The sequence below is a fragment of the Dermacentor andersoni genome, chromosome 4 (genome assembly GCF_023375885.2).
Source record: "Dermacentor andersoni chromosome 4, qqDerAnde1_hic_scaffold, whole genome shotgun sequence".
Lineage (NCBI taxonomy): Eukaryota > Metazoa > Arthropoda > Arachnida > Ixodida > Ixodidae > Dermacentor > Dermacentor andersoni.
This window is the reverse complement of record NC_092817.1, coordinates 161,911,093-161,932,343: the sequence shown is the minus strand read 5'-3', so window position 1 is coordinate 161,932,343 and position 21,251 is coordinate 161,911,093. Positions and strand designations below refer to the sequence as shown.

Genomic DNA, 21,251 nt, shown 5'->3' with positions numbered 1-21,251 from the left:
ACCTCGAATAAGGGATCTGTAAGCTGAAAAAAGCGCGAGGATGAAAGGCTGGTGGCGACACCGGCTTGAAGTTTCCGCACAAGCTCGCGCCGTGACTTCACAAATGGACGGCGCCTTCTCGGGCTCAATTTGTTATCGGCAAAAGTGGAGTGCATTGTATTATAAATGAGGCAGGGACTATAACTGGCAAATTTTGGAAGCCTTTACTGAGCCATGACGGCCAAATATAAAAAGTAAACTTTAATATCCATGACGTCACACTGACACATCGGCGCTGGGTTTTCGACACGAAAAAAGAAATGGAATGGTACTTCAACCTTAACTTTCTCTCCGAATGATCAACATATTGCCGCGAAATAAGGAAAATAGAGTTTTGAAATAGCTTATCAGGTCTAAACTTGGTTTATTGTTTCCCTTCAAGTGTCATTTTAAGCGCGGTGATTGCACTAAGCAAGCGGTCCCTTCTTTGGTAGGCGAGGTAATGAACTGTAGTTTGCTGCGATCGCGGACGCGACAGTTGCCGCAGACAACCTGCTTACCTTGCAGATTTTCCATTGCCCTTCATTGTGAGCTTTCTGCCCACACAAAGTTTGTTCGCTCGATATAGCGGACACGGCTCGACCTTAGAACAGTGGAACTTCGGAGAAGCGAGGACCTGTATCTATGGGATTTTAAACCCTGTTCACGTGCACCTTACCTATCGGGCAGTAGTACGCCAAAGCATGGAAAGAAAAGCTTCGGGTGACGGAGGAGTTGCACCGGATTTGACGAATTGGTTGGAAAAAGTATGAGCTGGTTTACATTTCTTTTGATTTCCGCCAATATCTCCTATGGTTCTTTTGCACAATTTTTCTTTGCGCCTCTCTTGAGTATAGCTTGGTTGTCTTTGACGTACGACTTGTTTCAATTTGCCTTAGAAATACTGAATGCTGCGCGTGTTGGTATTCCATAATCAAGAAAGAATGACGCTAACGCAAGTTCACGAGAAAGAAAAAAAAATGAGCGGCGCTCGTTCGTGTTTTTCTTTCTCACCCCTGTGTGCTTGCAGCATCCTTTGTTGAGTATTCAGTTTGTGTGTACCTATGCTTTCGTGTTTCTCTTGTAATCGATAGCTATTTTTGTAGAGTTATTGATGCTCTTGCATACAATCTGCATTTGCTTGTGGATCGAAGAAAATATCGAACACTTGTTGTGCCTTTGCTGTCAGCACGACATCTTTAATGAGGCCTCTCTCCCGTGACAACTTTAAACTAACTAAACTCCGTAGTTAGTTGCGCCATCTTTTCTTGAGTATTCAGTTTGTGTGTACCTAAGCTTTCTTGTTTCTTTTGTAATCGATAGCTATTCTTGTAGACTTATTCATGTTACATACAGCCTCCATTTTCTCCAAGGAACCAACGTGCGATGCTTGTGGATCGAAGAAACTATCGAGCCCTTGTTGTGCCCTTGCTCTCAGCACGACATCTTTAATGAGGCCTCTATCTCGTGACAACATTAAACTAGCTAAACTCCGTAGAGCCTTGGTTTCAGTTAGTCGCTGCAGGTGTCATATTTCCAGCAATGAAAGGCGCCAAAATAGACGCGAACAAAGACGTCCAGTGGTATGTCTCTTTCTCTGCGTGTACTTTGCGCCTTTGATTTCCTGAAACAAGACTCCGTGCCATTTCCTGAGACCAAAATACTCCGACAGCGGACACACCCGTCGATGGCATGAAATATTCGTACAAATGTGCAGATCAAGTGCAACTGCCTGATTTACCGGTTAAGTAGTCCCCGTGTGCCCATTCCGTCGTGCGCGCTCGTCATGGCCGAACTTCCTGCCTCTACTCGCCTTGATTTTTGTCTTTCCTCCTTGCCAATTGAGCGTCTCCGCAATGGGTGTGTCTTGCAGAGCGGAAATTACGTTCAAGAGTCATGGTGAACCAGCGAAGGGCGACGTCATAAAGGACCCGCGCGATACATCAGCCAAGCGCAAACGCAAGAAGCGCCGCCGCTCCAGCCAGGGGTCGCGCAAGTCGTCGAAAAGCGACACCTCGCAGCCGTCTCAACCGTCGGCCGCGCACGAGACCACAACCGAGGCGCAGCACCGCTGAGCTGCCCTGGTGCCGCCGCATTCGCAGCGAATGCCTCGCTCGTCGTGGTAGCCATGATAAAGAGAAAATGCGCTCGTCGCTTGGGAACCCGTTCGACTTGGGTACTAAGGACGTGTAAGTGGAACAAGACGAATGGTGAAATTGAGCTTTGTTGCCTGATAACGTGCCCTGACTCACTTTGTTTTAGAAGTTATGAATTCATGTTTCAGTGCTATACAACGATAATATTATTAACTTTCTAGTGCTGTGCGACCGGTGATATTCCAATGCCGCACCTGATTGCCAATATTCGATTGTTCTTAGGATTCAGACGTTCGCGAAAGATGGTATTCATGTGCATTTCAGGTTTCTACATCCTTGCGATAGAAGATATTCACCTTTCCGTATCACACACATGTTCATTAGCGAGTCAGTTAAATGACTCTAGGAATTGCTTACGCCATTTTTCACTGGAATAAAGGCTTATTCTCTCCCTTTCACACGGCTCTTCGTTCTTCTTCGACGCCATCTTGCTGCCACAAGTTGCTTCCGACAACACATTGCCAGGGAACGCAGCGTGTCGTGTACACTGTCGCAAATCTGCCTCAATTCGTATTGCCCACGCGCGCTGCCTCGTACCGCTGTGAGGCGCACACTGTCACGCACCATTTAATTGGCAGCCTTGGACAAACGCGCCAATTAAACACGTAGGTTTAAATGGCCTTTGGTTTCATGAAAGCCAGCGTCCCACTGCGGTATCGGATTAAGCGACCAATCATCATAGCATTGGCGCCACCAGAGGCCACAACAGCAAAAAGATCCGGACCATTCTTCTTCTTCACTATATAACGTTTAAATTAGTGACTCTAAGAGGCATGTTGTGATTGCAACGTCGCACATCCACTACTCAAAAGAAGGGCTTTTGTTGGCAACCCTGCGCCTCGTGCAAGTTTAGATAAATACATATACTGCTGCAGACGAATTGCTGTTTAGTGTTACCGCATTGGTAAAGATGGAAACTATTGGTAGAGTAGTATGCACTGTGGCACTGTGACGATCTGCTAGAGAACTATGAGTCTGCAGCTAAGTGCAAAACGCATTCTCCACGTACTATCACCTTAACTTCAAACGCTAACAAGTTGAAAGCGAATAAGCTGCATTATCGGCGTTTCCAGCTGCCGCTGCATTTGTAACATTGGCTGAATTCAAGCTCTGCAAAGCGTGTGATGGGTGCACACCATGCTTAAGCACCAGCTATGAATTGATTGAACATAGCTCTCAGCTGCGGTTACAAGAAATAGGTGTTCTGATTTGTTTTTTCAAGTGAAGCTTTCACTGGTACCCACCCAGGTTTGGGGTAGCTGCGGCTGGTTTGGTCGGTGCCTCGGCGGATATCATTGCAAAACATGTAAATACGCCTATATGATATATAAGCGCCTCGGGCTGTCCACTCTCGTCGTTGTCGTCTCTGAGCGTGTTCACAGTTACAAGATGCAACTAATGCAACTAGCCCAGTCATCCAAACTGTTATATATATATATATATGTGTGTGTGTGTGTGTGTGTGTGTGTGTGTGTGTGTGTGTGTGTGTGTGTGTGTGTGTGTGTGTGTGTGTGTGTGTGTGTGTGTGTGTGTGTGTGTGTGTGTGTGTGTGTGTGTGTGTGTGTGTGTGTGTGTGTGTGTGTGTGTGTGCGCGTGTGTGTGTGTGTGTGTGTGTGTGTGTGTGTGTGTGTCTGTGTGTGTCAACTATCCCAAATTTGTCGTAAAGTTTACGAGTTCGGTCTCGTGGGGGTGCGCGGGCAAACCTCAACACTTAATGACACCTAGCACGTCATTAGAGTGGTGGGTGGTACACCTGACCGGCGATACCCTGGCGGGATAAGAAGCTCTCGTCCAGCAGGTACGTCGAGCAGCCATGGCCAGTGGAGTCCTGGAATGAGGATACCCGACCTCAAGAGCAACGACCTCGATGGTCGAAATAAATGTTTTCTCTCTCTCACGAATTCGGGCTACGAATGTTGCGTGAAGTTTTAGGCAAAATATATCCTGCGGGCTAAAATTTCTTAAACATTTTGAAATATGAGGCGAGCAAGGTTGAGAAAAGGCATTGGACAGAGCTATCAACGATGTCTAATAATTTTGACATCCAATCCATGGCCAGTCCCCCACTGTGGTTATGCGCCAAGGTACCACTCGGGTCAACAACTGCAACGACGACTGTCCAAGCGTGCGAATAGTATAAAGGCGTCATGCGGGAGACGCGTACTTCAGCCGGGCTTCTCTCTCTCTCGCTTCTCTCTGGACGCGCTGTTTTCTGGCGGGGCCTTCATGAAGTCCGCGCATAACAAGTGGCACACACGCAGTGACCCAAGTTGGTGGCAATGGGGCTCATTGAAGAGCGGCGCATTCCCAAGCAAACTGCCCAGATTGTTAGAGTGTACAGCTTTCGGGATCGGCGCACGTTATTAGACTGCACTATCTCAGGGATCAGCCTATATTTATGTCCACTGCAGGACGAAGCCCTCTCCCTGCGGTCTCCAATTACCCCTGTCCGGTGCCAACCGATTCGAATTAGCGCCCGCAAATTTTCTAATTTCATCGCTCCACCTAATCTTCTGCCGTCCTCGACTCAGTATTCCAAGAATTATGTTCGAATTAAAAATGCGTATAAGAAATAAATTTCGATGCTACCTGCTCAAACTTTTTGTGGCAATGCAAAGCGTTAAAGAGATAGCTATTTCCTTCGGTCAAGTTGACCTGACGCGTGCTAAATCGGCAATACCATAGACACTGAAAAAGTCACTATGATCGAAATGCACTGCATGCATCGTATGCTTCTGCCTTTGCAGTGCGTACCTTGCTCCTCCTTATATCCACGTCTAAACGCAAATGAGCGTTAATAAACTGCGTATGCGCATCACACAAAAGATGTGTGCTCATGGAAAACAAAGAAAACTGCCTGCTTCTTTCTCCCCTCCCCCTCCCCCCCCCCCCCCTGCCCTCTATTCCTTTCTTTTTCCATGGCGGTAAATGCTTTTGAATTTTCATAGTTCACTAGTTGGCAGGTACACATGCGTACGAAGGTTACGTGTGCGCCGAATGCAAGTCGGCGAAAGGGCTTGTCGAGCGTCCGCATGCTGACCGCCAAGTGCCATTAACGCACCTCTCTTAAGCGTAATGAAAAATAAATTCCCACGTTACGCCTGAACGTATAATGTCGACTGACACATATCTCTGAAAGCACGCCGACTTCTTGACGGAATAAGAAATTATATTAAACGGATTCTCTGAATGATTTTATTTTGTCTGTGTCCACTCGATCTTGGTCAATATCCTTCACAATGGGGAGGTCCCACTGTGACACAAGAGGTACAGAATCCTTAAATGTTAGCGACATAAGTGTCGTGCTCCTCAGTGCATACACCTGTCATCGCCGTTATTTCCTCGAGAAGCATCGCGCATCGCCTTCGTCTTCGCGAAATGGTTGCGTAGACGTCTCGCACTGCGCAACCGCATGATTTGGTGTCTATGTTTCCGAATAGCTTGTGAGCAGCGTGGTGCATAAAGGTGAAAATTGCACGAGATTAAAGTTGGAACCATTGTCTTGGATGAACATAAACATTCACGAGAGTACACGTTTACATAAGATAAAAGTAAGCGCAAATATATGAAGCGCCATTAGTTGTATAGCGTTTAACTAATCGCCTCACTAAGGCTTCGCTTCCCACAGATTTCAGCAATCTGCTTAGCCATTTATTCTGATGATACACCTGACATGGAGATATGTCGTCTCCATGAAAGAGTTAAATATATCGGAAGCGTCTATGCCGTGTTTCAAGACCTTCAACAGCGGGCATCGCGCAGCCAGAAACGGACGTGCCGGCAATGTGGAACCCTGTACGTGGAAAAGCGTATATATGCCCTATATATACATCCGGTTGCCGCTTAATGCCATGGGAAATTCCTCTACAGTTTAAATGCATGTTGAAACAAATATCGCTACTGGTCAGAAACTGGTGTTTGTCCCAGCGTGGCTGTGCCAAACGATATCTCTGGAAGATCAGCAGCACATCGCGATACACATCCAGTGAGCGCTGGAGCTGTGCAGAAAAAACGCACTGGGCTAAGGGCATGGTGCATCGATTGGGACCATTTTCGCAAGATTCGTGACGAACCCGGGAGTGCCAGGGCACCCGCCACTCTCGAAGAATGGTGTAAAGGCATCCGGAACGACGCTTCGGCGGCCACCAAGAAAGTGGAAACAGATCTCGACGTCGAGCAGATCGACAGCAGATTCGCCCACCTGATCGAGGCCAAAACCGCCATGCTCCGCCGATGGAAGGGTCAAAGGCTCAATCGCAGACTCCGAAAGAAGATTTCGGAGCTCAAGAAGGTCATCGATGACCAGTGCAAGGCGCTATGCCAGCAGCAGTGGGACGAGCTCTGCGAATCCATCGACGGACAGATGCGCAACGGCAAATCCTGGGGTATGCTGAAGCACCTTCTCGACGAAAGCGGCTCGAAGTCAAATCAGAGGCATACGTTGGCCCAGGCCCTTGACGAAACCACCAGGTCTCACACGGTCGATGAACTCGTCCCAAAACTCATACAGAAGTACCTGCCTGTCCTTCGCGACGGAAATCCGTCGACCCAACTCCCGGACTACCGAGGCTATCCACGCCCCGAGCTGGATGAAGACTTCTCCATTGCCGAGGTCAGACAGGCCATCTTCGCGCTCTACCGCAAGTCTGCGCTGGGTCCGGACTGAGTCACCAACAGAATGTTGAGAAACCTCGACGACACGTCGATTCTTTCTGACCGACAAGATAAACGAGTCCTGGAAGAGCGGCATTGTACCTGCAGAATGGAAGACGGCCTGCACGGTGCTCATTCCCAAGCCCGGCAAGGCCCCGAACATCGAAAACTTGAGGCCGATTTCTCTGGCCTCCTGCGTCGGCAAGGTCATGGAGTGCGTCGTCCTCAAGAGGCTTAACGGTTACCTCGAAGACAACGAGGCTTACACGTGCAACATGATCGGCTTCCGCGCCGGTCTCTCAACGCAGGATGCCATGAAACTAATCAAGCATCAGATTGTGGATGGCCCTTCCAGACACGTCAAGGCTCTGCTCGGTCTGGACCTCGAGAAGGCTTTCGACAACGTGCTCCAAACCTTCATCGTAAAGACCATTTCAGACCTGGGTCTCGGTTCCAGATTCCACAACTACGTCAGCTCTTTTCTGACAGGAAGGCCAAGCTTCGCATTGGAGACTTACGCTCCGAAGATGTGCCCCCCGGAGGGCGGGGCACTCCTCAGAGCGCCGTCGTCTACCCAACACTGTTTAACATCTGTATGATGGGTCTTTCCGAGAGGTTGGAGCGCGTCGAGGACGTCAAGCACACATTTACGCCGATGACATCACGATGTGGTGCTCCCGCGGCTGCGAGGGCAGAGTCGAAGAAGCCACGCAGGAGGCGATCGACGTGATCGAGGAGTATCTCCGCCCCACCGGACTTCGATGCTCCCCCGCCAAGTCGGAGCTCCTAATTTACAGAAAAGAGAAGGGAGGCAGACCCAAAGATTGGAAGCCAATCTCTGAAAGCAGCATCAGACTTCGCACTTGTGACGGGGGGATGATACCCACGGTCGACGTTATTCGAGTCCTGGGCATGTTTGTCGAATTCAACGGCGGGAACGGAACTGCTCTCCGCAAGATCATCGCAAAGACGGACAACGCTTTCCGCCTCGTTCGCAGAATCGCAAACCGGCATCGAGGCATGAAGGAAAACAATCTTCTCAGGCTGATCAATGCCTTCATACTCTGCCACCTCACGTACACGATTTCTATGCGCAAATGGCTCAGAGCGGAGCGAGACAACTCAACGTTCTTATCCGCAAAATAGTCAAGTGGGCTCTTGGGCTACCCATCAGGACCCATACCGAGGATCTCTAAAAGCTGGGGGTACATAACAGCGCCGGGGAGATTGCCGAAGCCCAAGAACGCGCGCAACTCAGTCGCCTGACCACCACAGCGGCAGGTAAACGCATCCTCGAAGAGCTGGGTTACCACCCTGCGGAATTCCCGATGGTCAGTACCCCGATCACTAGGTGCATTCGAGACAAGTTCGTAGTGGCCCCTGTGCCCCGAAACGTCCATCCCGTCCACAACAAGGACAGAGGCAAGGCCAGAGCAGCAGCCATCCTCGAACAGATCAAGCGACACGACATTAGAGCAAGCTTCGTCGACGCCGCGGAGTACAGTGACGGGAAGACCTTTGCAGTCGTTGTGGTCGACTCGAGCGGAAACATTTCCAATAGCGCCTAGATTCGCAGTTCAGACCCCGGAGTCGCCGAGCAAGTCGCCATTGCCCTCGCATTGCTAGATGGTCGTGGGTCCGAAATCTATATTGATTTCAAAACGGCAGTAGGGCTTTTCAGAAGGGTTGCATCGCCAAGGAAGCTGTTCGTCTTCTTAGCGGCTCGAGTCCACATGCTCTCACAAACCATTCAATTCACTGGTTTCCCGCTCACGTAGGATCGGTCGAGGGTGCTCCCCCGAACCTCAGTGAGTCTGCCCACGAGGCTGCACGTGACCTCACCGACCGCGCTTCCTCTATAAGGAGCACTGACTCCCCTCCTCTCTACGGTCACAGGGACGCTCCCGCTACTCACAACGAGATTATTAAATATTTCTACATGTCCAGAAGGGTCTCTTTACCCCCTCACCCCAAGTTGAATAGGGCGCAAGACGTTTCGCTTAGGCTTTTACAGACCAGCACATATCCGTGTCTGTCCGCTCTCCACGAGGCTTACCCGGACGTGTATAGCGACGACGCCTGCCCGTCCTGCGGCCAGACCTCCACTGTACCTCACATGCTCTGGGAGTGCGGGTCGACATACCCCAAGTTCATCAAACAGGAGTGGGACTCGCTTCTGCGTAGTCCCGCCCTAGAAAAGCAAATCCTGGCCGTCCGGCGTGCCCGCGACCGGCCCGGTGGGCTAGGCCTGCCGGTCCCGACGTAGGACTAGCCGGGTGCGCGACGAGTTCGCGTCCTCGTCGGACCTTCAATAAAGTTGATTCACTCACTGACTCATGGTGCACCTGACGGCAAATGAAGTTTTCGTCATCGTCGTCGGTTACTTCGCCACGCTGATCATAGGGCACTTCTTGCAGCCATTTGATATTCCTCCTGCGAATGCGAAGCCACTTGTCGTACTGAAGCTGTACGCAAGTCGTGTTTCTCGTAGAGCGAATCCTTCATGCACGCTACATTTGCACAGGCAAAGAGAACTGATGCGCGACTCCTTAATGTTCGGAAAATGCACTCGTCTCGGGTAGAATGACGCGTGTAATAACGGTGAACATTACGATTGGTCGCCCGTCTCCTGTTAAGTGGGCACTATAGCGAATCTCATCATCATCAGCCTGGTTACGCCCACTGCAGGGCAAAGGCCTCTCCCATACTTCTCCAACTACCCCGGTCTTGTACTAATTGCGGCCATGTTACCCCTGCAAACTTCTTGATCTCATCCGCCAACCTAACTTTCTGCCGCCCTCTGCTACGCTTCCCTTCCCTTGGAATCCATTGCGTAACTCTTATTGACCATCGGTTATCTTCCCTCCTCATTACGTGTCCTGCCCATGCCCATTTCTTTTTTTTTTTATTTTAACTAAGATATCATTAACTCGCGTTTGTTCCCTCACCAAATTTGCTCTTTTCTTATCCCTTAACGTTACAGCCATTATTCTTCTTTCCATAGCTCGTTGCGTCGTCCTCAATTTAAGTAGAACCTTTTTCGTAAGCCTCCAGGTTTCTGCCCCGTACGTGAGTACTGGTAAGACACAGCTGTTATAAACTTTTCTCTTGAGGGATAATGGCAACCTGCTGTTCATGATCTGAGAATGCCTGCCAAACGCACCCGAGCCCATTCTTATTCTTCTGATTATTTCAGTCTCATGATCCGGATCTGCCGTCACCACCTGTCCTGAGTAGATGTATTCCCTTACCACTTCCAGTGCCTCACTACCTATGGTAAACTGCTGTTCTCTTCCGAGACTGTTAAACATTACTTTAGTTCTCTGCAGATTATTTCTAGACCCACCCTTCGGCTTTGCCTCTCCAGGTCAGTGAGCATGCATTGCAGTTGGTCCCCTGAGTTACTAAGCAAGGCAATATCATCAGCAAATCGCAATTTACTAAGGTATTCTCCATTAACTCTTATCCCCAATTCTTCCCAATCAAGGTCTCTGAATACCTCCTGTAAACACGCTGTGAATAGCATTGGAGAGATCGTATCACCCTGCCTGAGGCCTTTCTTTATTGGGATTTTGTTGCTTTCTTTATGGAGGACTACGGTGGCTGTGGAGCCGCAATAGATATCTTTGAGTATTTTTACATATGGTTCGTCTACACCCTGATTCCGCAATGCCTCCATGACTGCTGAGGTTTCGACTGAATCAAACGCTTTCGCATAATCAATGAAAGCTGTATATAAAGGTTGGTTATATTGCGCACATTTTGATATCACCTGATTGATAGTATGAATGTGGTCTATTGTTGAGTAGCCTTTACGGAATTCTGCCTGGTCCTTTGGTTGATGGAAGTCTAAGGTGTTCCTGATTCTATTTGCAATTACCTTTGTAAATACTTTGTAGGCAACGGACAGTAAGCTGATCGGTCTATAATTTTTCAAGTCTTTGGCGTCCCCTTTCTTATGGATTAGAATTATGTTAGCGTTTTTCCAAGATTCCTGTACGCTCGAAGTCATGAGGCATTGCGTATACAGGGTGGCTAGTTTTTCTAGAAGAATCTGCCCACCATCCTTCAACAAATCTGCAGTTACCTTATCCTCCCCAGCTGCCTTCCCCCTTTGCATAGCTCCCAAGGCTTTCTTTACTTCTATTGGCGTTACCTGTGGGATTTAGAATTCCTCTAGACTATTCTCTCTACCATTATCGTCGTGGGTGCCACTGGTGCTGTATAAATCTCTATAGAACTCCTCAACCACTTGAACTATCTCATCCATATTAGTAATGATATTGCCGGCTTTGTCTCTTAACGCATACATCTGATTCTTGCCAATTCCTAGTTTCTTCTTCACTGCTTTTAGGCTTCCTCCGTTCCTGAGAGCATGTTCAATTCTATCCATATTATACTTCCTTATGTCAGCTGTCTTACGCTTGTTGATTAACTTCGAAAGTTCTCCCAGTTCTATTCTAGATGTAGGGTTAGAGGCTTTCATACATAGACGTTTCTTGATCAGGTCTTTCGTCTCCTGCGATAGTTTACTGGTATCCTGTCTAACGGAGTTATCACCGACTTCTATTGCACACTCCTTAATGATGCCGACAAGATTGTCGTTCATTGCTTCAACATTAAGGTCCTCTTCCTGAGTTAAAGCCGAATACCTGTTCTGCAGCTTCATCTGGAATTCCTTTATTTTCCCTCTTACCGCTAACTCATTGATCGGCTTCTTATGTACCAGTTTCTCCTGTTCCCTCCTCAGGTCTAGGCTAATTCGAGTTCTTAGCATCCTATTGTCACTGCAGCACACCTTGCTGAGCACGCCCACATCTTGTATGATGCCAGGGTTAGGTCTATTTCATTTCTAGTCTCACCGTTCGGACTTCTCCACGTCCACTTTCTGCTATCCCGCTCATGGAAGAAGGTATTCATTATCCGCATATTATTCTGTTCCGCAAACTCTACTAATAACTCTGCCCTGCTATTCCTAGTGCCTATGCCATATTCCCCCACTGCCTTGACTCCAGCCTGCTTCTTGCCTACCTTGGCATTGAAGTCGCCCATAAGTATAGTGTATTTTGTTTTGACTTTACCGATCGCCGATTCCACGTCTTCATAGAAGCTTTTGACTTCCTGGTCATCGTGACTCGATGTAGAAGCGTAGACCTGTACAACCTTCATTTTGTACCTCTTAATAAGTTTCACAACAAGACCCGCTATCCTCTCGGTAATGCTATAGAATTCCTGTATGTTACCAGCTATATTCTTATTAATCAGGAATCCGACTCCTAGTTCTCGTCTCTCCGCTAAGCCCCGGTAGCACAGGACGTGCCAGTTCTTTATCACTGTATATGCTTTTTTCGGCCTCCTAACTTCACTCAGCCCTATTATATCCCACTTACTATAGCAAAGGTTTCGTCATAACTTATATGCCACGTCCCTCCCATCAGCAGAGTCCTTCGCACTGACTCGCACGCACTCTCACTTGATAGCCGTATTACTCCACGTATATCCATATAAGGTCGCCGGCCATCCTCTCCTTCGCGACGTCATCGCTGGACTCAAGTCATGTGAGCACTTGCATTGCAGCTTTAACTTTATCCTTGACTTTAAAGGACTGTGCTGAAGCTGTTGGCCTATCATCTCGAGGGCCCGTCAGTGCACTATTATGCGTAAATCGTTTGTATATATATTTCTGCCCTTTGTGACAATGTTAATGAAGAAATTTTGAGGGTTAGTAATTTTTACCCAGTGAAAACTTTCGAAAGAACGTGGTATTATGTTCTTTCGAAAGATGTAAAGATCACACGTAAAGGTGCGCTGGGAGGCCTCGAGATGACAGGCCAACAGCTTTAACCGCCAGTTATTGGTATCCCCTTTGGAATGGGGTGGTGACAAATAGTGACCTAGCCTGCTTTAGTAAATCAGGTATGTTCTACACGCTTTAATTCTAGCATTTTCGTATACATCTCCTTAATGTCTTTTCTCTTCCTATAAACTTCTACCCTGTATCGCTACCTATGCCTGTAACAGATCCGGTCGTATCAATCCCTTTCCTGCATTTTTTTCACCAATGCTCTAAACATCTCTTGCTTATCTCGACTGGTGACCTATTAATGCTTCCGTCCACTTTGATGCTTCCGTCCAAGTGCTTCTGGAAGATTAACATTACCTACGAGTCTCACGGGGTGATTCCTTTCGCAGTCCATTAGGATGGGCTGAGTAGTTTCCGGATTTTTGCTACAGCATGCACATGCCTCATCTACTTCCGAATATTTGCTCCGCTATGTTTCTGTTCTTAGGCAACCGGCTCAAGGCTCAAATAGCAAGGCACTGCCGTTTGTGTTATCGTACAGATTTTCCTTTCTAATTCATTCCTTCTCATTTTAGTAAATAGTTTGTATTCCCACAACCAGTTCATCGAACGTCTTGATCCAACATGCCGAGATTGTGGCGCCGCTTGTACATTAGATCACATGCTCTGGCAGTGCCCCTCACTACAAGTCCTCAACTCACGACCGAAGAGGAATGGAGCTCCATGCTCACGAGCTCAGACCTTTACATGAACTCAGGGCAATCCAGAGGGCTCGCGACGTGGCGGTGAGGCTCGGTCTACCCGTCCCGACGTCGGAGCGGCCCGCTGCTCTACCGCCTTGAGCGCTAGCGTACCTCAGGACCTAAATAAAGGTCGGTCGGTCTCTGTCTGTCTGTCTGTCTGTCTGTCTGTCTGTCTGTCTGTCTGTCTGTCTGTCTGTCTGTCTGTCTGTCTGTCTGTCTGTCTGTCTGTCTGTCTGTCTGTCTGTCTGTCTGTCTGTCTGTCTGTCTGTCTGTCTGTCTGTCTGTCTGTCTGTCTGTCTGTCCTCCGCCGATCCCTAGGTCCGTCCATCCGTCCGTCCGTCCATCCGACCGTCCATGGCCCATTTTGTTTCTATTCTTTGCATCCAATTAATTGTCTCCGTGTGTCTCACTTTTTTCTGACGACTCCTCGTTATCTACTTACAGTTTAAATTACCTTTTACATGGTTTCCAGCTTTCTTGACGTCTTCCTCCATTCCGTGTCCATGCTTTTCAACTACAGATATTTGTGCACTTTAGCTGTGAATTTATGTTCATCCATATTCCTGAGTCTTTCTTTAAAACTAACTTGGTCTGTGCTTCTCTTACTTCAAAAGAGGTCCAACCCATGCCAACATGCGCTGCCTCATTTGTGGTATAACCGTAGGCTCCCAAAGCCAACCGGCCTACCGAAATGTGCTTAACTTCCGAGAACGAAAAGATATCTGATTCTAATCACCGGAAGACATTTGCGAACGTTAGCGCTCTCACTATTACTCCTTTCCAGATTTCACGCACCACCTGATAAATGTAGTTGACTCAAAGTACTGTATGTTTTATTATTGCTGCATTCCGCTTCCCCTTGAATTTCAGATTATCTTGGTGTGTGCTTGAGTAAGTCTTTCCAACGTTTATGTATACGCCGGGGCAGTTATATTGCTTGACGATGGATATGGTTTGTTATTGAATGAACACAACGTAATTACTCGTCTCGATCTTCAGTATGGTTCATGATACCCAATTAGTCTGTGCTAAGCGTATGGCCTAGGTTTCTGGACTCGCTGCGCCATCTGCTGGCACTGCCGAGATGTCTGCACCTGGCCTCCGAGACGTGAAGCGTGGCACGCTGTTGCCGGCGAACCGTGAGAATTGCTCCCTCGCTTGCCGCAGACACTGTGGCGCCAACTTACAAACCCAAGTTGGCCAGAAGTTCATTCAAAAGCGGCACATGCCCAATGCAATCGTGGTGCAGCTCGCTGTAGCAGTGGTGTGAAAGGCATTCATTGAAAGCAGCACATACCTGATGCACTTTAGGCGTAGACTGCTGATTTGTCGAGTCGCTTTCCTTGAGGAACCATTTTGGCGAGGAGTTGATTCCGCTCAGTATCGGATTAATATAAGGGATCTTTTTCGTTATTGTAGAAACGGCACGTTCCCAGTAGAGCAATTAGTCCATTAAACGCACTAATTGAAGAGAGGCACGCACCTACTGAAACATGCAGAGGGACCCAAGTTGGCATCAAAGACGACCAGCACTGACCGAGAGGCGCATACCCATTGCCTCTACTCGGCGTGAGAGGTTAGTAGAAGAGCGGTACGTATCTACGGCACATTGCCATATACTCAGTGGCTTTTGCTTCAGCAGGTCACGAGAATGCGCTGCGCAACTATGGTACCTAGCCAGATATTCAGTCTCTTCAAGTTGGGGGTATGTGCCTTGGCGGAAGAGGCTGCTATCGCCCTAGCCATCGTACACGCTTCAACCACGCCGGCACCGGATGGACCCATCGCAGTGGTCACTGATTCCGAGACCACCTGCAGGAATTTAGGACAAGGGAGGGTGTCACCCTACACACACCACATCCTTACATCATTACACCCCACAGCGTTACACAGGGTGCATATCGTCTGGACACCTGGACACACCTCTCTCCATGGTAATGAACGCGCTAATGCGGTAGCACGACAGCTCGCTAACCGAGCACCAATGGAAGAGCTGCCCAACCCAGACGACGCACCGAAAGAACCACTGAACTTCACTGAAACTCTACAATATTACAGAGATACGAGAAGACACTTCCCTCCACCACATATACCCTTAACCGAGAAGATGCCGTCGCGTGGCGACAGCTTCAAACTAATTCATTTTCCTGCCTCTTTTATCTTCACCACTTCCGCCCCACACAATTTCTCTCATACTGTCCCTATTGTGGAGCAAAGCCCACAGTATATTATTGCGCCTGGGAGTGCCCACACCCTCCGGGTTACTCCCCTATTCCTTCACCCTCACCTTCCTCCTGGAAGACTGCGCTGACCAGCTCAGACCCGCAAGAGCAGCGATGGCTGGTTCGGCGGGCACGTGGAGTGGCGCGAGCCAATGGGGCCGCGAACTAAGGGCTCCACCCTACAAGGAATTTACCCATTATCATTACGAATACATGTTTTCTCTCTCTCTTTCACTTTCTCTCTTCTGGGATAGCACATTTCTCAGTCGCTCCAAGAGTGTTGCTTTGTTCTTCACGTAGCCCAAGCTAGACTGCTTCGAAATGCCGAATTCCCGGGCTACCTGAAGCTGTGATCGGCCGTTCTGTACAAGCTGTACAACAGCAGCTTTCTGTGCCATTGTCATCGTCTTGTACTTGCAGCACTTCATCACCTGTGCTAGCTACGAAAGCGGAGTTGGCACCAGGCTCCGCTTCTTGTAGATAGATACACACAATCTTACGTACTTTCAAAGTTACATAAAAACAGCGTAAAAGACGGTGACGGAACCGAAAAACGATGATGATAGCGATTGCATTGACCTACTAACCTGAGAGAGTTGAGCATGTTTGAGCATCTCCGAGGCTCTAAATTCGCTCGACAGTTTCGTGCCAGCGCTGGTGTTAGTTGGCAACAGCCACAATAACAAGAAGTTTGGCATGGACGGAGTCCTAAAAATCGAATGGCGAGCCCTAGATGGTCCAAAATTTCTGTCGTTATGCATGGCATCTATGGAGAGAACGGTCATGCCGAAAAAAGGTACAAATTACCAAGCATGTCAAAATTTTTGGTCGGCGACTGTAGTTGTGTCATCTTCGCTTGTTGCACATTTATTTGTGTGTTTGTTTGGAATGGTCATGAGTTTGTCACTATTTCTTTTGTATCAGATTTCTTGAGTCATTTTCTGTATGTCTTCCATGCATATTTATTTTGTTAAACACTTGCACACTTTATTGTGACTGGTTTGCAGCAGTTGTAGTAGGGTGCTTTAGACACATCTGTAAAAAGTTGTCTGTGCCCCCTACGAAGCAGGCAGTATAATTATATTGATCTCCGATGTGAAAAAACCTTCAGTCACTCAATATCTTGTGTGCTTCTATGTAGTGACATCATTAAAAATGAGTTCTCAAAACTGCAAATGTCATTTTTCTTCTGGTGAAATACTTCTAGTCAAGCTCTTCTTGAAGTAATTGCGTCACGGCGCAGTACACCTTCTCTTGTCACAAATTGGTTATTTGTTTTGTCAGTGCTTTTTTTTTGGTTTGTAAGAATCTGGTGCAGTATTTTAGTGAGTTGTGCAGTGAGTTGTGCAGTTGTCCAGTGGCCTACCACTTGTTCCAACTTTGAAATTTTTTAAACAAAGGCAGTGTGCCTAAGAGATTGAAAGGCGTTTTATCGTACGGTTGTCTGTCGAAAATGTCACAAATTTTGTCCAGAAATTTATTAGGAACATATTTAATCTACTTTGGAGCTTCTGGCAATGATACTGCATCAAACGAAAATGCCCTTCATGGCACGTTTTAGGGGATGTATATCTCAGAGCTAGTGCTCACCTCAGGATTCTAAGTGAATTAGCACTGCCTGGTTTAAATTCTGCAGGGCTCATAACTCGTTATTGCAGCAAAACTTAAGTAGTTTAAAATGGCCAGTGTTGCCAGTTGCTAGTACTTTGCACACAGTTCTTGACTTATGGTACGGCGTACAATGTCCACCCAATAAATTGCCTTTGCTTTCTTTCTTGCCTTGTGTCAATGCTACCACATTATTGCCTATATTGTCAGGATAATTGTGGAATGTATCCTGCAGGGACCCTGATAAGCTTTCTGCAAATACAGGTTGTTAGCAAGTTTTTTTTTAAGTCGGGTGACTGGTTCGTAATGTGCATAGCTTTGTTCTTGTTCAGTGGTTCACTTCTGTCTACCTTAAGAGAATAAGAATGTTTTGTTGTTTAAAGGGGCCCTGAAATACTTTTTGAACATAGTAAAAAGATGTTACCGATCTGTAGAAAAGGCTCATGTGAACATGTGAGCCAAATATTATTGCATTGCATGCAGCAAGAAATTTACACTCTCGTGTCAAAAACAGTGAAAATGTGCTTAACTCTTGCCTCCGCAATATCGTCATACAGCATCACCGGAAGCAGCGATGGCCATCAACAGCTGTTCGTTGGTTTCACTCATTGTGAGAACATTCTCAACAATGCTGTAATGGCACAGTTTTAGTTACATAAATGAAAATCATATATGTCTGTGATGTCAAAAAGAGAAAAATCATTTCGTGTTTGCACGGCTGGTCTACACATGACTGTTGCACGTAGCGGCACCTCAGTTCAACAAAATTTCGACAAAATGAAACTATCAAATTTACAACGCTGTAGCTCAGCAAAGAAAAATGATATAACAATTCTGAAAACTGCACTTATTAATACATGTAAGCGGACAAAATCGAAATATTATAGAACCCTGCAAAATGTATTTACCAACTTGTGAATAGGACTTTTGCAAAATACTCGTAAACACTGTAAGAAATCGCATAAGCTGTAAATTATTATACCAAATTTATCTGCTTTGGATGATCTAATGGATGCAGTTTACAGATCTGTGATCTGTTTTCGTCGATGCAGAGCTGAGAATTTGTAACCAGTCTTAGTTTTTTTCTTATCAATTTTTGGCAATATTCATAAACGTATTCGAGTCCTGAATCAAAGTTCTGCCTGCTGCAGTCACTAGAATTGATCTTTCTCTTTCAACTGCAAAACATTTCATTGAAATCGGTCCAAACGTCATCTCATAAGAGCATTTCTGCGCTTTACGTGTTTTGAATAGGTGGCATCATAGTTCAGAACCATAAAATGTAGCGAGCTGCAGAATTGATTTGTAATTTTAAATTCTTCAGTGATATTTGTCAATTTAAAGAATGTGGACACCATGCGAGAACTCCCCATAGGAATTTCAAATGTGTGAGCATCAATTTTAATATACTTGGAGAGCACCTGTTGATCTAGCAATTATAGAAAAATATGCCTGATGGAAAACGTTGTAAAAGCAATTAAAGAAGTTGCCCCTAAATGACCACCGACAGACACTGAGAGTGAATACTTAACAGTCTACCTTCCAATTAGCACCTCGTTTTAGTAAAACCACAGTTATTTAGTAAGAGACTTTGCTAAAATGATTTCCACAAAATATTCAACACTTGTAGCGCAGATACAACCAGAGGAGTTTCAAGACGTCTACAACACGGTTTTTATTGCTAGTTTTATATGTTTTATCTGCTTTTGTTAAACGTCTAGATGTATAATCGCATAACAACTAGCTGGTGCTTTAATCGCTTTTCGACAGCAAAGTCACTGATGCGCAGTTGATTTTTTGTTGAAATCAAGAGTTCGATGAAAACTCGTCTGTTCAGGATTGCTCATAGTCAAGGGTAACACAGACGCCGACCAAATACATTGAAAGAAAGAGACTAAGACGCTTTGGCTCCCATATGGGGGCCTTGTTCACAAATCATTTTGTGAATCTTGTGAACGAGGCCCCTGTATGGGAGCCGAAACGTCTTGGTTTCTTTTCTTTTAATGTATTTGAGTGGCGTCCATTTTACTCTTGACTTTGATTTTTTGTTCTGCGCTTTGAAATTTAGCTGTTCATTCTCAATCTTATAAACTCCATACATGCGTCACGCCAGGCACAAACTGTGCTATACTCGCCAACAACTGTTCTTGGCTATGAAGCGAAGGCTACGGAAACTAAGCGCGCCTCTTTCACCACTGCTGGAAGTAGTCCCACAGTTTTGTTTTCATTTTCTTACGTGGGAAATAGAAAACTATATACATTTTGTTTTTTGCCGCACTTAATTTTAAACAATCCGTAACATTCACCAGTCAGCTTTCGGTATTTTATTTTAGTTTAGTTTTCTCATTCATGTTTTTGCACACCTGAGACCGTCTCACGTTTTGCACATTCATCAAATGCAAAATGATATTGTGTTTCCTGGTGAGTGTTCATCGCTTAACTGAGCGACGAACACTCCCCTGACAGTCTATTGACCGACTTTAACAACAAAAGAGTGTTGAAGCACACAAAAAAGTTTTTCCAGCGTCTGTGCTGTATATCGCAACCATCGGCATGTGCGAATGAGTAAGCAAGCTAACTTTACCGACGCCAGCATCGGTTGCACATCGAATTCCTAACCGACGCCATACAGCTGCTTCGGAGCTCCGACGCAGGCTGCAATGCTCGCTGTTCAGAACTTCGTACATATTAGATGTGAATAAAAATTGATTCACGCCAGTTTAATTGTATTTGCCTTCACTAAAGAGCTTGTGCAAGGTTACCGAAGCCAGTGCCGAGCGTGCTCGTACTACATTGTGTACGAATACAGTCATGTGCAGAAGCTCCATCCTTGTAGCTTTCCCTTCATAGCAAAGAAAAGTTGTCCACGAGTATAGCACGACTGGATCACTGTTCAGCTTCTTTGTTATATACGCCTCTGCCGTGGTTATACAGAAGCCACTTGGGTCAGCTAACGCAAAGTGCTTTAGTGTAGCGTCAGCGACGCTGTGATGGTGCAGAATCTGAATTCTGCTTGGGTCAAGTAATTCTGTACTCTTTCTTTGTCTTTAGCCCACCCTCCCAATAACGTCGCCTAAGTTTGGGCAGCCTATTTTTTAAAGCTTCCTAAACATTTATGTCCGGGTATAGGTATACACCTAGCCTCATTCAATCAGCTCTTTCTTTCTCATGAGCATTCAATTGGAAAGTAACATTGGCGCACTGATGTAGTTAGGCCATAACTAGTGTTACTTGAAAAAGGGGGTACCAGCGAAATACAAAGGACGTGCACACAAGGAAAAGGCGTTTGACACGAACGGACGCTGAACTTTAAACTGTACTTTTTTTTTATTTAAACTAGTTGAAAAACTAGTACTTTTTTGCCTAAGAATTCCCTGATGCTAGTTCATCACAACGCACTGCTGGTGCAATCTCATATTTTAGTTTTTCAAGGGAATGCACGGCACCATCTCTCTTTATCGCTCTGATTCACCGAAGTCAATATGGTTATGCCAAGCGTGCACCCAATGGAGCATGGTTCAAGACATTGCTGGCAAAGGCAGCTTTAGTGCACTCCGCCAAAGTGTGGATGATGGACCAGTTGTGTATGACATACATGTTGTTTACATGCTCAGGCGTGTATCAAGAAGGTTGAGTGGGTCAGAAGTTCTGCCTACGTGGAAAGTTAAACTTATTTCTGTCTATCGCTTCTTTTTCAGAGAACAAGAAGATAATTCGTCATGCCAAGGTCGCCATACCGTCGTCTCGCTGCGGTATTCACGCACATGCAAACACGTAGACATATTACTCACCATGTACGAACACGTTAGTCCACCTTGTAACGTTTTTGTAGAACCCCAAACAATGCTACATAACAAGATACCTGGAATATGCTTTGCATGACATCGATTTCCACAGTGCTTGGAGTCTGTGTAATTTTCACCTCAAACATCTTTCAGTTCGCTCAGCATATAGGGTGTTGCTTGTTTTATTGTACATGTACAAGTGTGCAATTTTCTGCTGAAATACGACTGTTGCTCGGCTATGGTGTCACCGCGTTCGACATGTA

The 21,251-nt window shown here is 46.4% G+C and overlaps 1 protein-coding gene across 1 annotated transcript in view; it reads left to right on the top strand.

The window, feature by feature from the left end:
- LOC129386569 (high-affinity choline transporter 1-like) overlaps positions 1-2,570 on the top strand; it is a 49,444-nt gene extending 46,874 nt beyond the window's left edge. Inside the window, exon 9 of the mRNA XM_055074636.2 lies at positions 1,892-2,570. Within this exon, the coding sequence (XP_054930611.2) occupies positions 1,892-2,093 (202 nt within the window). The 3' untranslated portion in view covers positions 2,094-2,570. The remainder of the gene's footprint in view (positions 1-1,891) is intronic.
- Positions 2,571-21,251: the final 18,681 nt, after the last annotated feature.